Raw genomic sequence first — 14,978 nt, forward strand, 5'->3', positions numbered from 1 at the left:
CAAGGACAGGTAAGAGAAGTTAATCCTATATAAATCATATATTATGGATTTCTTCATTTGAGTAGTTGTATGTCTTACCTGGTTTCCACCACTAGAGGGAGTAAGAGCAGCCTGATGCATACTTACATGCCTTTCAGATACACACGCTCAGTGAAGCCTGGTTTTTCCAGATAACTCACGTCTCCACTGCAGTCTCTGCCACAATAGAGGTGAATAGAGGGGCCCCACATAGTCTAGGGGTCCCTTGCAGCTCCGTAGGTGATCCCCTCCCCCCTTGGATGACCGGCAGTCCTCGTGCGCGTGTGCGCATGCACGTGCGCTGAGCGCGCTCCCATGCTAATGGAAGGGGGGTGTGGTTGCGAGCCGTGCACGTCGGCGTGCACGTCGGCGTGCACGGCGCTTTACTGCGAAGGCGGATGCTTGGCCTTCTTCCCAGTAAGGAAGTGGAGAATTATGCAGAAATACCTCAAATTCTGTGTTTTATGATTGATGCGATTTTGGATTCTGTCCAACAAGCATCTCGTTTGTCTCTCCTGTTGGTACACATGCGAAGGGCCCTATGGCTAAAAAATTGGGCAGCTGAGCTATCGTGTAAGAAGTATTTGATTGGGTTCCCGTTTAAGGGGGAATGCTTATTTGGAGAGGAATTAGACAAATTCGTCCAAAAAATTTCAGGGGGTAAATCTACTCTCCTTCCAATCAAAAAGAGCAAACGTCCATCATTTAGGCGTTCTCTTTCTCCCGGAGCATCAAGCTCTAAGCAGTGGCGACGGCCTTCCCAACCTCCCTCTACAGAAAAGGCTCAAGGCCATGCCCAGGGGCAGAAAAAGACTTGGGGGCGAAAGCCTGCCAAGCAGAGCCCAAAAGCTTCCTTGTGAAGGGGCGCCCCCGCTCGGCCGAGTGGGGGGAGGGCTCCTGCAGTTTGCAGAAGCCTGGCGGGAAGAGATCTGGGACAAGTGGGTAACCTCCTCGGTATCTCTGGGCTACAAGCTAGAGTTTCAGGAGATTCCACCTTCTCACTTCCTAAGGTCAAGGATCCCCAAGGATCCAGTAAAGCAAAGACCGCTATTTCTGGCCTTAGATCACTTACTATCCCAGGGGGTGATAGTGGAAGTGGACCCAAAAGAACAGGGTTCAGGCTTTTACTCGAATCTTTTCACCGTTCCAAAGCCAAATGGAGGTGTCAGACCTATCCTGGATCTGAAGGATCTGAACCTGTTTTCGCGCATGCGGTCTTTCCGAATGCATTCAATACGCTCTGTGGTCTCCTCCCTGCAAGGGGGAGAGTTTATGGCATCGATAGATATCAAGGATGCATATCTTCATGTGCCAATTTTTCCCGCACACCAAAAAATTCTAAGGTTCGTGGTAGATCAGCGCCATTTTCAATTTGTGGCCTTGCCGTTCGGTCTCTCTACAGCTCCTCGAGTCTTCACAAATATCTAGACCCTCTCTTGGCAAACCTAAGAGCTCAGGGTATAACCGTCATGGCTTATCTAGACTATTTACTTCTCATAGAGAAAACAGTAGCGCTCTTGAACCTCAGTGTTACCAGAACGCTAGAACACCTAAAACGCCTTGGTTGGATTATAAACCTAGAAAAGTCGTCCCTACAGCCTGCTACCAGGTTGGAGTATCTGGGCATGGTTATCGACACCGCTCAGGGCGGGTGTTTCTACAAAGGCCAAAAGCCATGGCTATAGGGGGTCTGGTGCGCCTAATTCTAGGCAGAAGATCTTCCCCCATTCGGTTGTGTATGAAACTGTTAGGGAAAATGGTCGCCTCCTTCGAAGTCGTTCCATTTGCCCAGTTTCACTCAAGGCCTCTGCAAAGATGCATCCTTGCGGCTTGGAACAGGAAGCCCCAGGCCTTGGATCTTCCTATGTGTCTATCCCCAGGGACACGCAAGAGTCTCGTTTGGTGGTTACAGACCAAGAATCTGCTGAAAGGCAAAACTTTTCTTCCTCTTCCATGGAAGATTATAACTACAGATGCCAGACTGACAGGCTGGGGAGCAGTGTTGGAGGAGACGTGCTCGCAGGGGAAATGGTCTGCGATCGAGAAGCTATTGCCCATAAATGTTTTGGAGATCCGGGCAGTTTATATGGCTCTCATAAACTAGTCTTACAGACTACGGGGTCTCCCTGTTCGAGTTCAGTCCGACAATGCCACAGCAGTGGCCTATATCAATCACCAGGGTGGCACCAGGAGTCTGGTTGCACAAAGAGAGGTGAATCGCATACTTGCTTGGGCAGAAAGGCATGTTCCATGCCTTTCTGCAGTCTTCATTCCAGGAGTGGAAAATTGGCAGGCGGACTTTCTGAGCAGCCAGCAGTTGTGCCCAGGAGAATGGGGCTCTACACCCTGACGTATTTCGGAACATATGTCGCAGGTGGGGCACTCCAGACGTAGATCTGTTTGCGTCCAGATTCAACAGAAAACTGGACAAATTTGTGTCAAGGACAAGAGATGCACTTGCTCAGGGGCCAGATGCTCTGACAGTTCCCTGGGATCAGTACAATCTAATTTATGCCTTCCCACCGTATCCACTTCTGTCACGGTTCCTGGGAAGAGTCAAGAGGGAAACAAAGTCAGTTCTTTTGGTAGCCCTGGCTTGGCCCAGACGACCTTGGTACGCAGAGATCATGAAGTTGGTAGTAGGTAGACCGTGGATCCTCCCTCTTCGGCCAGATCTACTCTCACAGGGTCCAATTTACCATCCTGCTTTACACAGTCTGAGTTTAACGGTTTGGCTGCTGAGACCCACATTCTGAGAGATCGTGGGCTTTCGGGGCCAGTCCTTTCTACTCTGGTCAATGCCAGAAAGCCGGCCTACAGGCTTATTTACTACAAAATCTGGAAGGCATATGTTTCCTGGTATGAACCCAGGGGATGGCATCCTAGAAAGTATGTCATCAGCAGGATCTTGGCTTTCCTCCACTTCCCTTGTGCGGGCTTTCATCCAGGGGGCTATGCGGTTAAGGCCGCCAGTCAAACCTCCGGTATGCCCATGGCATCTGAATTTGGTTCTCTCAGCATTGCAGGAGCAACCATTTGAACGTTTGCATCAGGCTTCATTAGTTCTTTTGACTAAAAAATTGATTTTCTTGATAGCCATATCCTCGCCTAGAAGAGTGTCAGAACTAGCAGCTCTCTCCAGCAAGGAACCTTATCTAATTATTCATAAGGACTGGGTAGTAATGCGTTCCAACAGATCCTTTCTGCCTAAGGTGGTTTCAGGATTCCATTTGAATCAAGATGTAATCCTACCATCCTTTTTTCCGGACCCACAGTCCGCAGAAGAAGAATCTTTGCACACTTTAGATGTGGTAAGGGCAATCTATCTTCAGGCAACTGCTCAGATAAGAAAAACTGATTGCTTATTTATTTTGCCGGAAGGCCCTAGGAAGGGCCAGGCGGCATCAAAATCCACTCTCCCAAGGTAGATTAGACAGGTTATTTTTCAGGCCTGTAGTGTAAAGGGGAAGATCCCTCCTTTTCAAGTGAAAGCGCACTCAACGAGGGCTATAAGTGCTTCTTGGGCAGTGCATCCCCAGGCCTTCCTGGCTCAGATCTGTAAGGCTGCAACTTGGTCATCAGTCCACACATTCACCAGATTTTATCAGGTGGATGTCAGAGGGCAAGAGGATATCGCCTTTGGGCGCAGTGTACTGCAGGCTGCAGTTTGGATCCTCTGGTCCTTGGCGGTCTATAATTCTGATCTGTGTCTCCCTCCCCTCAAACTGAGCATTGCTTTGGGACATCCCACTATGTAATGAAGCTCCTGTGTCCCGTGATGTATGATCAAGAAAATAGGATTTTCATATACAGCTTACCTGTAAAATCCTTTTCTTGAGAGTACATCACGGGACACAGGGCTCCCGCCCCTCTTGGGTTTTACGTGGTTTCTTATTGCTTTGCTACAAAACTGAGGTGCCTCCCATATGGGAGGGGTTATATAGGGGAGGAATTCTCCTTAATTGGGGGTTAACCAGTGTCCAATCACCAGAAGTGCCTATATAACCCACTATGTAATGAAGCTCCTGTGTCCTGTGATGTACTCTCAAGAAAAGGATTTTACAGGGTAAGCTGTATATAAAAATCCTATTTTTTAAGCTTTTGGAAAACATAGGGAAGGGTTATCACCCCTGTATAATTTTTTTTGCCGCCTGTCTTTTTTCATCTCACTCCCTGTTGTCTCCTTCCATTTGCAAGTAGGAGACATTTGTAAATTGGATGTTTGAAAGTAGGGGCCTGCCCTATATGCTCTGCAGAAATGGCAGAACAAGGTGTTGGTGTTGCCACAACACTGTAAACCCCCAAAGTGACTCTTGGTGGGCGCTGGAGTGCCCTGCTGTGAACGATTATATCAAGAATTGTAATTACATGCCATTGTTGGACAGTGGTTGAAAAATTGGGCCTTTGGTGGTTGTGGTGGTGGTGCTGGTGCCATAACACTATAAGTCCTCACAGTTACTCTCGGTACAGGAACGGGCCCTGCTGTGAAATATTATATCAAAAATTGTAATTACATGCCCCTGTTAAACAGGGGCTGAAAAATTGTGTCTTAGGCACTGCTTGCTGGTGCCACAACACTGCAACCTCTCCCAGATACTCTAGTTGGAGTGCAGGAATGAGCCCTGCTGCAAAGCATTGCATAGAAAATTGTAATTACACACCCCTGTTAAACAGGGGCTGAAAAATTGGATTTTAGGCACTGGTACCACAACACTGCAACCTCTCCCATATACTCTATTTGGAGTGCAGGAATGAGCCCTTCTGCAAAGCATTGCACCAAAAATTGTAATTACACTCCCCTGTTAAACAGGGGCTGAAGAATTGGGCGGGTGGCATCACCCAGAACCAAAAATGTTCTTCCAAGATATCAGCGGAGGAGGAAGAGGATAGACAGTCAACATAACAGGACAGTCACTCAGCATCAGCATAGACAGTCTTGAAGGGATGTGATATTTCCAAAAAACGTATTCGGTTACATCAGCTTCAGGTGCTTGGTAGCTGGTGGTGATCCAAGACTGATCTTTATGAAGTCGATCAACCGAGTCGGTGGACAGGCGCACCCTGTGATCGGTTACAAAGCCACCAGCAGCACTGAAGGTGCGTTCCAAAAAAACCTTGAATGCAGGACAGGCCAGTAGCTCAATTGCATATTGTGCAAGCTCTGGCAAGTGATCCATCCTCAAGACCCAGTAAGCCAGAGGATTTTCGGTGGGAAAGGTGCCCAAGCCTCAGCAACACGTTGTCCAGGACCAGGAGTTTGTAAACTCCCAGTCTCTGGGAACGCGTTGCACAGACCTTTCTGCAAGGCCTCCCGGAGATATCTCATCCTCTGCTCCCTCTGTGACAGTAAGATAAGGTCGGCAACCTTACTCTTGTACCGTGGATCAAGGAGAGTGGCCAGCCAGTAATGGTCCCTCTCCTTGATCCGAAGAATACGAGGATCCTTCCGCAGGCTTTGCAGGACCAGGTAGGTTAGCTGAGGCATTTGGTCCGGAGTCCTCTGGGTCACTAAGGACAACAGGATCCGCAGCTACCTCCTCCCAGCCCCGTACAAGTCCACGGGTTTCTTGGGACTGTAAATCATCCCTACAAGACTGCTGCTGCTGAGTGCCAGGCTCCACCTCCATGCTGACACAATCATCCTCTTCCTCCTCGTCCTCTTCCTGTGTGATGGGTGGGACAGCAGAAACACTGTCTAGATAAAGGGGGCCTTGAGAGGCAAGGAAGTCCTCCTCTTCCTGCCTCTGTTCTGCCTCTGTTCTGCCTCAAGTGCCCTGTCCATTATTCCATGCAGCGTATGCTCCAACAGGTGGACAAGAGGTACAGTGTCACTGATGCATGCACTGTCACTGCTCACCATCCTTGTGGCCTCCTCAAACGGTGACAGGACAGTGCATGCATCCCTGATCATGCCCCACTGGCGTGGTGAGAAAAAAAATAGCTGGCCCTGTCCTGGTGCCATAGTCGCACAGGTACTCATTGATGGCCCTCTGCTGCATGTGCAGCCGCTGCAGCATGGCCAATGTTGAGTTCCACCTGGTGGGCATGTCACATATAAGGCGGTTCTTGGGCAGGTTCAACTCCTTTTGGAGCTCAGCCAGCCGAGCACTGACATTAAATGATCGGCGTAAATGCACACAGACTTTCCTGGCCTGCTTCAGGACATCCTGTAAGCCCGGGTACCGGCCCAAGAACCGCTGCACCACCAGGTTAAGGACGTGAGCCACACAGGGCACATGGGTCAGTTGTCCCTGTTGGAGGGCGGAGAGGAGGTTGGTGCCATTGTCGCAAACCACCAATCCTGGCTTAAGTTGGCGTGGCATCTCTCGGCCTGCCCCTGCAGAGCTGACAAAATATCTGCCCCAGTGTGGCTCCTGTCCCCCAAACAAACCAGCGCAAGCATGGCATGGCATAGTTTTGCCTGCGTACTTGCGCAGCCCCTTGAACGCCTACGGAGCACCACTGGTTTAGAGGACAGAGCACTGGAAGAGGCCATGGAGGAATAAGAGGAGGGGGATGGAGGAGAGAGGTGTGTCCCAATCAGTAGTAGCATTTTGGAGGCATGGTGGCGGAACAACCTCCAACACTACTGCACCTTGTCCTGCATCCTTCCCAGCTGCCAGAAGAGTGACCCAATGGGCCGTGAAAGACAGGCAACGTCCCTGTCCATGCCTGTTGAACCATGAATCAGCGGTAATATGCACCTTACCGCTGACCGCCCTGTCCAGCGAGGCAAGGACATTGCCTTCCATATGCCGGTAGAGAGCCGGAATCGCCTTCCGTGAGAAAAAATGGCGTTTGGGGACCTGCCACTGAGGAACCGCACATTGCACAAACTCATGGAAGGGGGCCAAGTCTACTAACTGAAAAGACAGCAGTTGAAGTGCTAGCAATTTAGCCAAGCTAGCATTCAACCACTGGGCATGTGGATGATTGGGAGTGAACTTCTTTCTACGGTCCAACAGCTGGGGCAGGGAAATTTGCCTGCTACAATCGGACGTGGGTGTACTGCTAGCAGAGTGCCTGCAAACACTTGGCTGTGACACACCTAATTCTACACCTTCATTCCTCTCAGTGCAGGTTTCAGAGAGGACTGAAGGTCTAGTGGGGTTGGAGATCCCAGCCGATGAGGAGCAAGGAGAGGTCCGCTTTGTTCTTTGGTGTGGGTCTTTGAGGTAAGCTTGCCAACGAGCTGCATGGCAGGTCAACATATGTCTGGTCAAGCATGTAGTACCCAAGCGGCTGATGTTTTGGCCACACAAGATACGCTTGAGACATATGTTGCAAATAGCAGTGGTGCGATCTGATGCACTCATCTCAAAAAAGGCCCACACCAAAGAACTTTTAGAATAATGCACAGAGGCAGCGCCCTGCACAGGCGGAGCTCTGCGGTGTGATTCAGTCTGTTATGCTTCCCCTAAGCTGGCCCCCGGAGGGCATCTTGCCTCGTTGGAGATGTGCCTCCTCCTCCTCTCTCCTACCAGGCACCCACGTGGAGTCAGTGCCCTCATCATTCCCTACCTCTTCATTACTGGAGCAAACCTGGCAGTATGCTGCAGCTTGTGGAACATGACTGCTAGATTGCTGTCTTTCTTAACCACTTGACCACTGGGCACTTAAACACCCTTAATAACCAGACCAATTTTCAGCTTTCGGTGCTCTCACATTTTGAATGACAATTACTCAGTCATGCAACACTGGACCTATATGAAATTTTTGTCCTTTTTTTCACACAAATGGAGCTTTCTTTTGGTGGTATTTAATCACCGCTGGGTTTTTTATTTTTTGTGCTATAAAAGAAAAAATACAGAAAATTCTGTAAAAAAATGAATTTTTCTTCGTTTCTGTTATAAAATTTAGCAGATTAGTAATTTTTTCTTCATAAATTTTGGCCAAAATTTATACCACTACATATCTTTGGTAAAAATAAGTACAAATTGGTGGATATTATTTGGTCTTTGTGAAAGTTATAGAGTCCATAAGCTATGGTGCCAATATCTGAAAATTGATCACACCTGAAGTACTGACGGCCTATTTCAATTCTTGAGACCCTAACATGCCAGAAAAGTACAAAAACCCCCCAAATGACCCCTTTTTGGAAAGAAGACATTCCAAGGTATTTAGTAAGAGGCATGATGAGTTTTTTTAAGTTGTCATTTTTTCCCACAATTCTTTGCAAAATCAAGATTTTTTTTACTTTTTTTTTTTTTTTTCACAAAATTGTCATATTATCAGTTTATTTCTCACACAGCATATGCATACCACAAATTACACCCCAAAATACATTCTGCTATTACTCCCGAGTACGGTGATACCACATGTGTGAGACTTTTACACAGCGTGGCCACATACAGAGGCCCAACATGCATGGAGCGCCATCAGGCGTTCTGGAGCACCCAGGACAATTCTGACATTTCTCTCCTACATGTAAAAATCATCATTTATTTGCTAGAAAATTACATAGAATCCCAAAACATTATATATGTTTTTTTAGCAAACACCCTGGAGAATACAATGGTGGTCGTTGCAACTTTTTATCTCGCATGGTATTTGCGCAGCAATTTTTCGAATGCTTTTTTTTGGAAAAAAAACAGTTTTGTGCTTAAAAAAAAAAAAAAAACACAGTAAAGTTAGCCCAATTTTTACATAATGTGAAAGATGAAGTTACACCGAGTAAATCGATACCCAACATGTCACTCTTCAAAATTGCACAGGCTCGTGGAATGGCGCCAAACGTCGCTACTTAAAAATCCCCATAGGCGACAATTTTTTTTTTTTTTTACTGGTTATATGTTTTGAGTTACAGAGGAGGTCTAGGGCTAGAATTATTGCTCTCGCTCCAACATTCGCAGCGATACCTCACATGTGTGGTTTGAACACCGTTTTCATATGTGGGCGGGACTTACGTATGCGTTCGCTTCTGCATGCGAGCACATGGGGACAGGGGCGCTTTAAAAAAAAAGAAAATATTTTATTGTTCATTTTACTTTATTTATTTTAGTTTGACATTTTTTTCCCCAAAAATACATTTTTTGATCACTTTTATTCCTATTACAAGGAATGTAAACATCCCTTGTAATAGGAATATGGCATGACAGGTCCTCTTTACAGTGAGATATGGGGTCAATAAGACCCCGCATCTCATCTCTAAGCTGGGAAGCCTGAAAAAAAAAAAGATTCTGGATTTGATCGTATTGGCGAGTCGGCAGAAGCACAGGAGGGCGGCGGGAGGGGGGCGGTGTCTATGGCTGGGTATTGCAGGGTATCTCAGAGTATGGCGTTGCAGAGTATTGCATTGCAGAGCATTGCAGGATATTGGAGGGTGTTGCAGAGCATTGCACGGTATTGGCGGGTGTTGCAGAGCATTGCAGAGTGTTGCAGGGTATTGGTGGGTGTTGCAGAGCATTGCAGAGTGTTGCAGAGCATTGCAGAGTGTTGCAGGGTATTGGCGGGTGTTGCAGAGCATTGCAGGGTATTGCAGAGCGTTGCAGAGCGTTGCAGAGTAATGCAGAGTAATGCAGGGTATTGCAGGGTATTGCAGAGTATTGCAGAGTATTGCAGGGTATTGCAGGGTATTGCAGGGTATTGCAGGGTATTGCAGAGTAATGCAGAGTAATGCAGAGTATTGCAGAGTATTGCAGAGTATTGCAGGGTATTGCAGAGTAATGCAGAGTATTGCAGAGTAATGCAGAGTATTGCAGGGTAATGCAGGGTATTGCAGGGTAATGCAGGGTATTGCAGGGTAATGCAGGGTATTGCAGGGTATTGCAGGGTATTGCAGAGTAATGCAGAGTAATGGCAGGGTATTGCAGAGTATTTGCAGGGAATTGAGGGGTTAATTTTCGGTGAGCAGCGATGTGGGCACTGCAGATGCAGCCCACATCGCTGCTGACACCGATCTTTTCCCCCTCCGCTGTTCCGATCGGTACAGAGAGGGGGAGGGAGGAACCGGCGTCATAACATGACGCCGGTTTGTTTACAAGTGATCACTCCGTCATTTGACGGAGCGATCACGTGGTAAACGGCCGCTATGAGCGGCCGTTTACCGTGATCCGTGATGCGCCGGGTCCTGTGGACCCGGCGGTCACGGATGCTCTCGAGTGCGCGCCCCAGGGGGCGTGCGAGAGCGGAATTCTGGGAGGTCGTCATATGACGGCCTCCCAGAGTTAAGAAACCGCCCTGTAGCCGTCATTCGGCTATAGGCCGGTTATTAAGTGGTTAAACATCCCCTCTCTCTGCGCTCACGCTACTGCCTTCCTCTAGCTGAGTATCATCATCAGAGCATACAAAACACTGGGCATCCTCCTGGAGCATATACCCATGACTGATGATGACATTGAGACTAGGGAAGAGGATGCGTTGGCAGCTGCTTTGCTAGTACTCTGAGCCTGGGTGAGAGAGGATGAGAAGGATGAAGAGGGCTTGGTCATCCACTCTACCAAGTTTTCGGCATGATGCGGCTCAACACGTCCAGCTGCCAAAAATAAGGACACGTGTGTCCCATGGCCACGTGCTGATGACGATGCACCGCGTCCACGACCAGCACTGTTTTCTCTAGACACAGAGCCTGCTTGCCCTCTTTTATTGGCTCGTGCCTGTCTGCCTCTCCTTGTTGGCCTTTCAGACATGGTAATGGCCTGCAGGGAGATGGGAAAACCAGCAATTGGGTAGTATATATTGTGCTGGAGGCACACAACACCCACTAACTCCTGCAGATGCCTGTATGATAGAACACCGGCAATAAAGGGTAGATACAGGTGTATATTGTGCTGTGCTGGAGGCACACAACACCCGCTAACTCCTGCAGATGCCTTTATTATAGAATACAAGCAATAGAGGGTAGATACAGGTGTATACTGGGCTGGAGGCACACAACACCAACTAACTCCTGCAGATGCCTTTATTATAGAACACAAGCAATAAAGGGTAGATACAGGTGTATATTGTGCTGTGCTGGAGACACACAACACCCACTAACTCCTGCAGATGCCTTTATTATAGAACACCAGCAATTAAAGGGTGGATACCGGTGTATACTGTGCTGTGCTGGAGGCACACAACACCCACTAATTCCTGCAGATGACTTTATTATAAAACACCAGCAATTAAAGGGTAGATACCGGTGTATACTGTGCTGTGCTGGAGGCACACAACACGAACTAACTCCTGCAGATGGTTCAATTAGAGAAGAGCAATATAGGTAGCCACAGGTGAATACTGCGCTGGAGGGACACAATACCAACTAACTCCTGCAGATGGCAGATGGCTCAATTAGAGAAGAGCAATATAGGTAGATACAGGTGTATACTACGCTGAAGGCACACAGACAACACCCACTAACTCCTGCAGATGGCAGATGGCTCAATTAGAGAACAGCAATAAAGGGTAGATAGGACTGGAGGACCGGAGGACTGGTTACAGTGGAAAAAACACCTGGACAACAGAGTTACAGTGGATCAGCAAGGAATGGAGTCACAACAAACAATTATGGATCTTGGCCCGGGTCATTTGTATTTCATGGTTCCTCAAAACCACCGACTTCCAAACCACCAGGTAGCCTCCTATGACAGACCAGAGAATTCAATATGATATGTCTCTCAGAGTTAAGTAATGTTCAAGTGCTCAAACAGATCATTTACAGTACAGTCAAATGTCTTTGTACAAGGTACTGTACTAAGGTTACAATTAGTCTCCATTTGCCTGGGATAGTCCACATTTTGAGGGGGTCTGTCTCCAGCAAGCAAGCATCCCTGGTAAAACCCTGGCAGGGAAGTCTAAAAGTTTGGCTTGCACTGAGTGATGAGTAGGGTGCGGGTTCTCGGGCCTGCCCGGAAAGTCTTGGGAGGGGGTGAACATAGGCCTTTTAGCTTGGTTCGCCCTCTTTCATGGATTTTCCCTTTGGGGGAGTCCCATCGAGTACTTGGAAGGTCTGCCGATACAGACCCATCCAGAGAAAGGGGGTCCATCTGGTTTTGGCCAGATGGACCCAAGTGAAGTACCTCAGTCACTATCTGGATAGTATGCCCCGGTGAGATCAGGGTAAGGTCCTTCCTAGATAGGACCTTGTAGCCCCCTTTGCACGTTTTTGTGTTCACTCTTTATGTGTATGCACTTTTTTTTTGGCACCGGGTGGAGTTTTTGGGTGTGTTTCACACGCCACAGGCTTTTCAAAAGAAATAGTCCCTCCAGCATTATGGGTCCTGTAGTTTCTCTCTGTATGCAAATATTGGCACCTCTTCCGGCCAATTTACTTGTCCATCTCCTGCACAAATCTCAAAAGTCATGCCAACATTTAAGCATTCAGAGAACTGAACAACAGTAATGTAATTCTATTGCTTGTTAGGATTAACTACAGTTTGTTCATATGAAGGCAATCCAGTGTTGCAATAGAACACTGAATTGTCATTATGACTTCTTCATTACTCAGACAAGAAAATTGATGTCATGTTTTCCATTTCTTCCTAGTACTACTAGTACTTGAGTTCCGCTTTAAGTTTGTAAACAAAGTGAACCTGTGATCATTTTAAATGAAAAACAGTGTCTTATTGTGCTCATGATTACACGGTTGAAGAAAACATAGCTTCACTTTATTCTCTATGCTAGGGCAAGTCAAAAAACGAAACAGACATTGCAGAGCACAATAGATTTGTACAATGTACAGCATCCATACAATAGCTTTGCACAAATCTCAGTAGCCATTTCCACCATTAGGCATTAAACTTAATGACAAAACTTAGCGGCACTAGTCAGTGGCGGCTGGTGAAGTTTTTGGATGGGGGGCGCCAGACCCCGCCCATCATTTTTGGCCCCTCCCACTTCCCATAAACCACGCCCCTTATGTAATCCACCTAATCCGTCCCCTGTATTCCACTTCCTTCCACCCATAGTGTCATAGTGAGTTATCTGTACACAACAATAGGGCTGGGCAGCTTTAGTAATAGAACTTCACACTGAGATATTGGGACATAGCACAGGACTAAAACCTCAAGGGACAAGGGAATTTAAACTGGGATAGTTTGCAAGTATGAGGCAGCTGCTTGGGGACACACAACAATGCCAGGGCCCAGGGCAGCTGCCCCTTTTGTCCGGCCTTAAAGATGTTCCTGCCCTGGGTTTATGTATCTGACTGAGCAGTGATATTATCAGTCTTAAACGTTATATACAGCAAATGCCTTCTGAACCACTTAAGGACCAGCCTCGTTTTATAATTTAGGTGTTTACATTTTTAAAACTGTTTTTTTTTTTTTTTTTGCTATAAAATTACGTAGAAACCCCCAAATATTATATATTGTTTTTTTTTTCTAACACCCTAGAGAATAAAATTGCGGTCATTGCAATACTTATGTTCATACTGTATTTGCACAATGGTCTTACAAGCGCACTTTATTTGGAAAAAAATTCATTTTTTTAAAATAAAAAAATAGGATAACAGTAAAGTTACCCCAATTTTTAGATATATTCTGAAAGATAATGTTACGCCGAGTAAATTGATACCCAACATGTCACGCTTCTAAATTGCACCCGCTCATGGAATGGCGTCAAACTTTTACCCTCAAAAATCTCCATAGGCAACGTTTAAAAAATTCTACAGGTTGCATATTTTAAGTTATAGAGGAGGTCTAGGGCTATTGAGCTCAGTCTAACGATCGCGGCGATACCTCACATGTGTGGTTTGACGTTTTCATATGCGGGCAGCCGGGCGCAGTACTCACGTATGCATTCGCTTATGCGCGCGAGATCGTCTGGACTAGGTGCTTCAAAAAACATTTTTTTTCACAGTTTTAAAAAAAAAATGGTGTCACTTTTATTCCTATTACAAGGAATGTAAACATTCCTTGTAATAGAAAAAAGCATGACAGGTCCTCTTAAATATGAGATCTGGGTCAAAAAGTCCTCAGATCTCATATTTACACTGAAATACAAAAAAGGTTTATAAAATGTCTTTGCCAGCAAATTAACTGTGAGTAACAAGCAACATAGCAGACCATTACTTTGCACTTGCTGAATAAGAATACCGCATGGCATGATGTGATCCTCCTGCAAGAAGCATGAAATTATTTGTTTCTTTTACAAATTGCTTATTGCTCTCTAATATAATAATTCCTGCACAAGTGCACAGCACACAGAGAGTGGTCTAGTAAAGGCTCAGGTCAGGTGCATCTGGTAATTAATTATTATTTACTTAATTATTTCATTTTTTTCAGTCAGGGAATCAATTATGCCCCTCACCGTCTTGCAGCTCCGCTCGGGCTGAGGAACGGAGCTGCCGACGTCACTTCCGGGTTTCGTGAAGCAGCCGAAAGCCGGAAGTGACCTGCCTGTCTCTGAATGACAATGCTCCCGCCCGTAGAATCACAGTGATTTTACGGGCGGAAGCTAGTCGGTGTTCTACAGTGCGCCGCAAGGCGGGTTTTTAACCCACAAATGAAGCTCCATGGATGCAATCTTGTGATTGCATCGACGTGGCACTTCTCATAGTGCACTGCGACCAGCGCCACAGTACACTATGTTAAATTGTTATATTACATTTTTTTTTTTTTTATGTCTTAAAGGGCCCGTATTTTTTTTTCTTTTTTTTTTTTTTTAGACTGAGGGGGGGCGGCGCCCGGGCGCCCCCTATGGACGGGCCGCCACTGGCACTAGTAATATAATCCTACTGCTTGTTAGGAGTAACTACAGTTTGTTCATATGAAGGCAATCCAGTGCTACAATAAAATATTGGATGTTATCATGACTTTATCACTACCTGGCCAGGAAATAGGAAAAAAGAAGATATCACTGCTCCAGCTGCTGGCAATTGCTACTAGCAATAAGCAGTAACAGATTCTGGACAGCCGCACTCTTAAAAAGCAGCCTTCTTTTATTGAAAAAATTCACATCAAAAAATCAAAGATGGAAATCACAGCAGAGAAAAATAGCTGACGTTTTACACTAACAGCAGTGCAAAACGTCAGCTATTT

The 14,978-nt window shown here is 46.5% G+C and overlaps 1 protein-coding gene across 1 annotated transcript in view; it reads left to right on the forward strand.

Annotated features, from left to right (window-relative positions):
* The first annotated feature begins 2,645 nt into the window (after positions 1-2,645).
* LOC143927143 (uncharacterized) overlaps positions 2,646-14,978 on the forward strand; it is a 55,071-nt gene continuing 42,738 nt past the window's right edge. The window contains exons 1-2 of the mRNA XM_077451094.1: positions 2,646-2,657; positions 11,412-11,571. Of these exons, the coding sequence (XP_077307220.1) occupies positions 2,646-2,657; positions 11,412-11,571 (172 nt within the window). The remainder of the gene's footprint in view (positions 2,658-11,411; positions 11,572-14,978) is intronic.

Source organism: Lithobates pipiens, unplaced genomic scaffold, assembly GCF_037356315.1.
Source record: "Lithobates pipiens isolate NorthernLeopardFrog02 unplaced genomic scaffold, aLitPip1_a1.2 Scaffold_23, whole genome shotgun sequence".
NCBI lineage: Eukaryota > Metazoa > Chordata > Amphibia > Anura > Ranidae > Lithobates > Lithobates pipiens.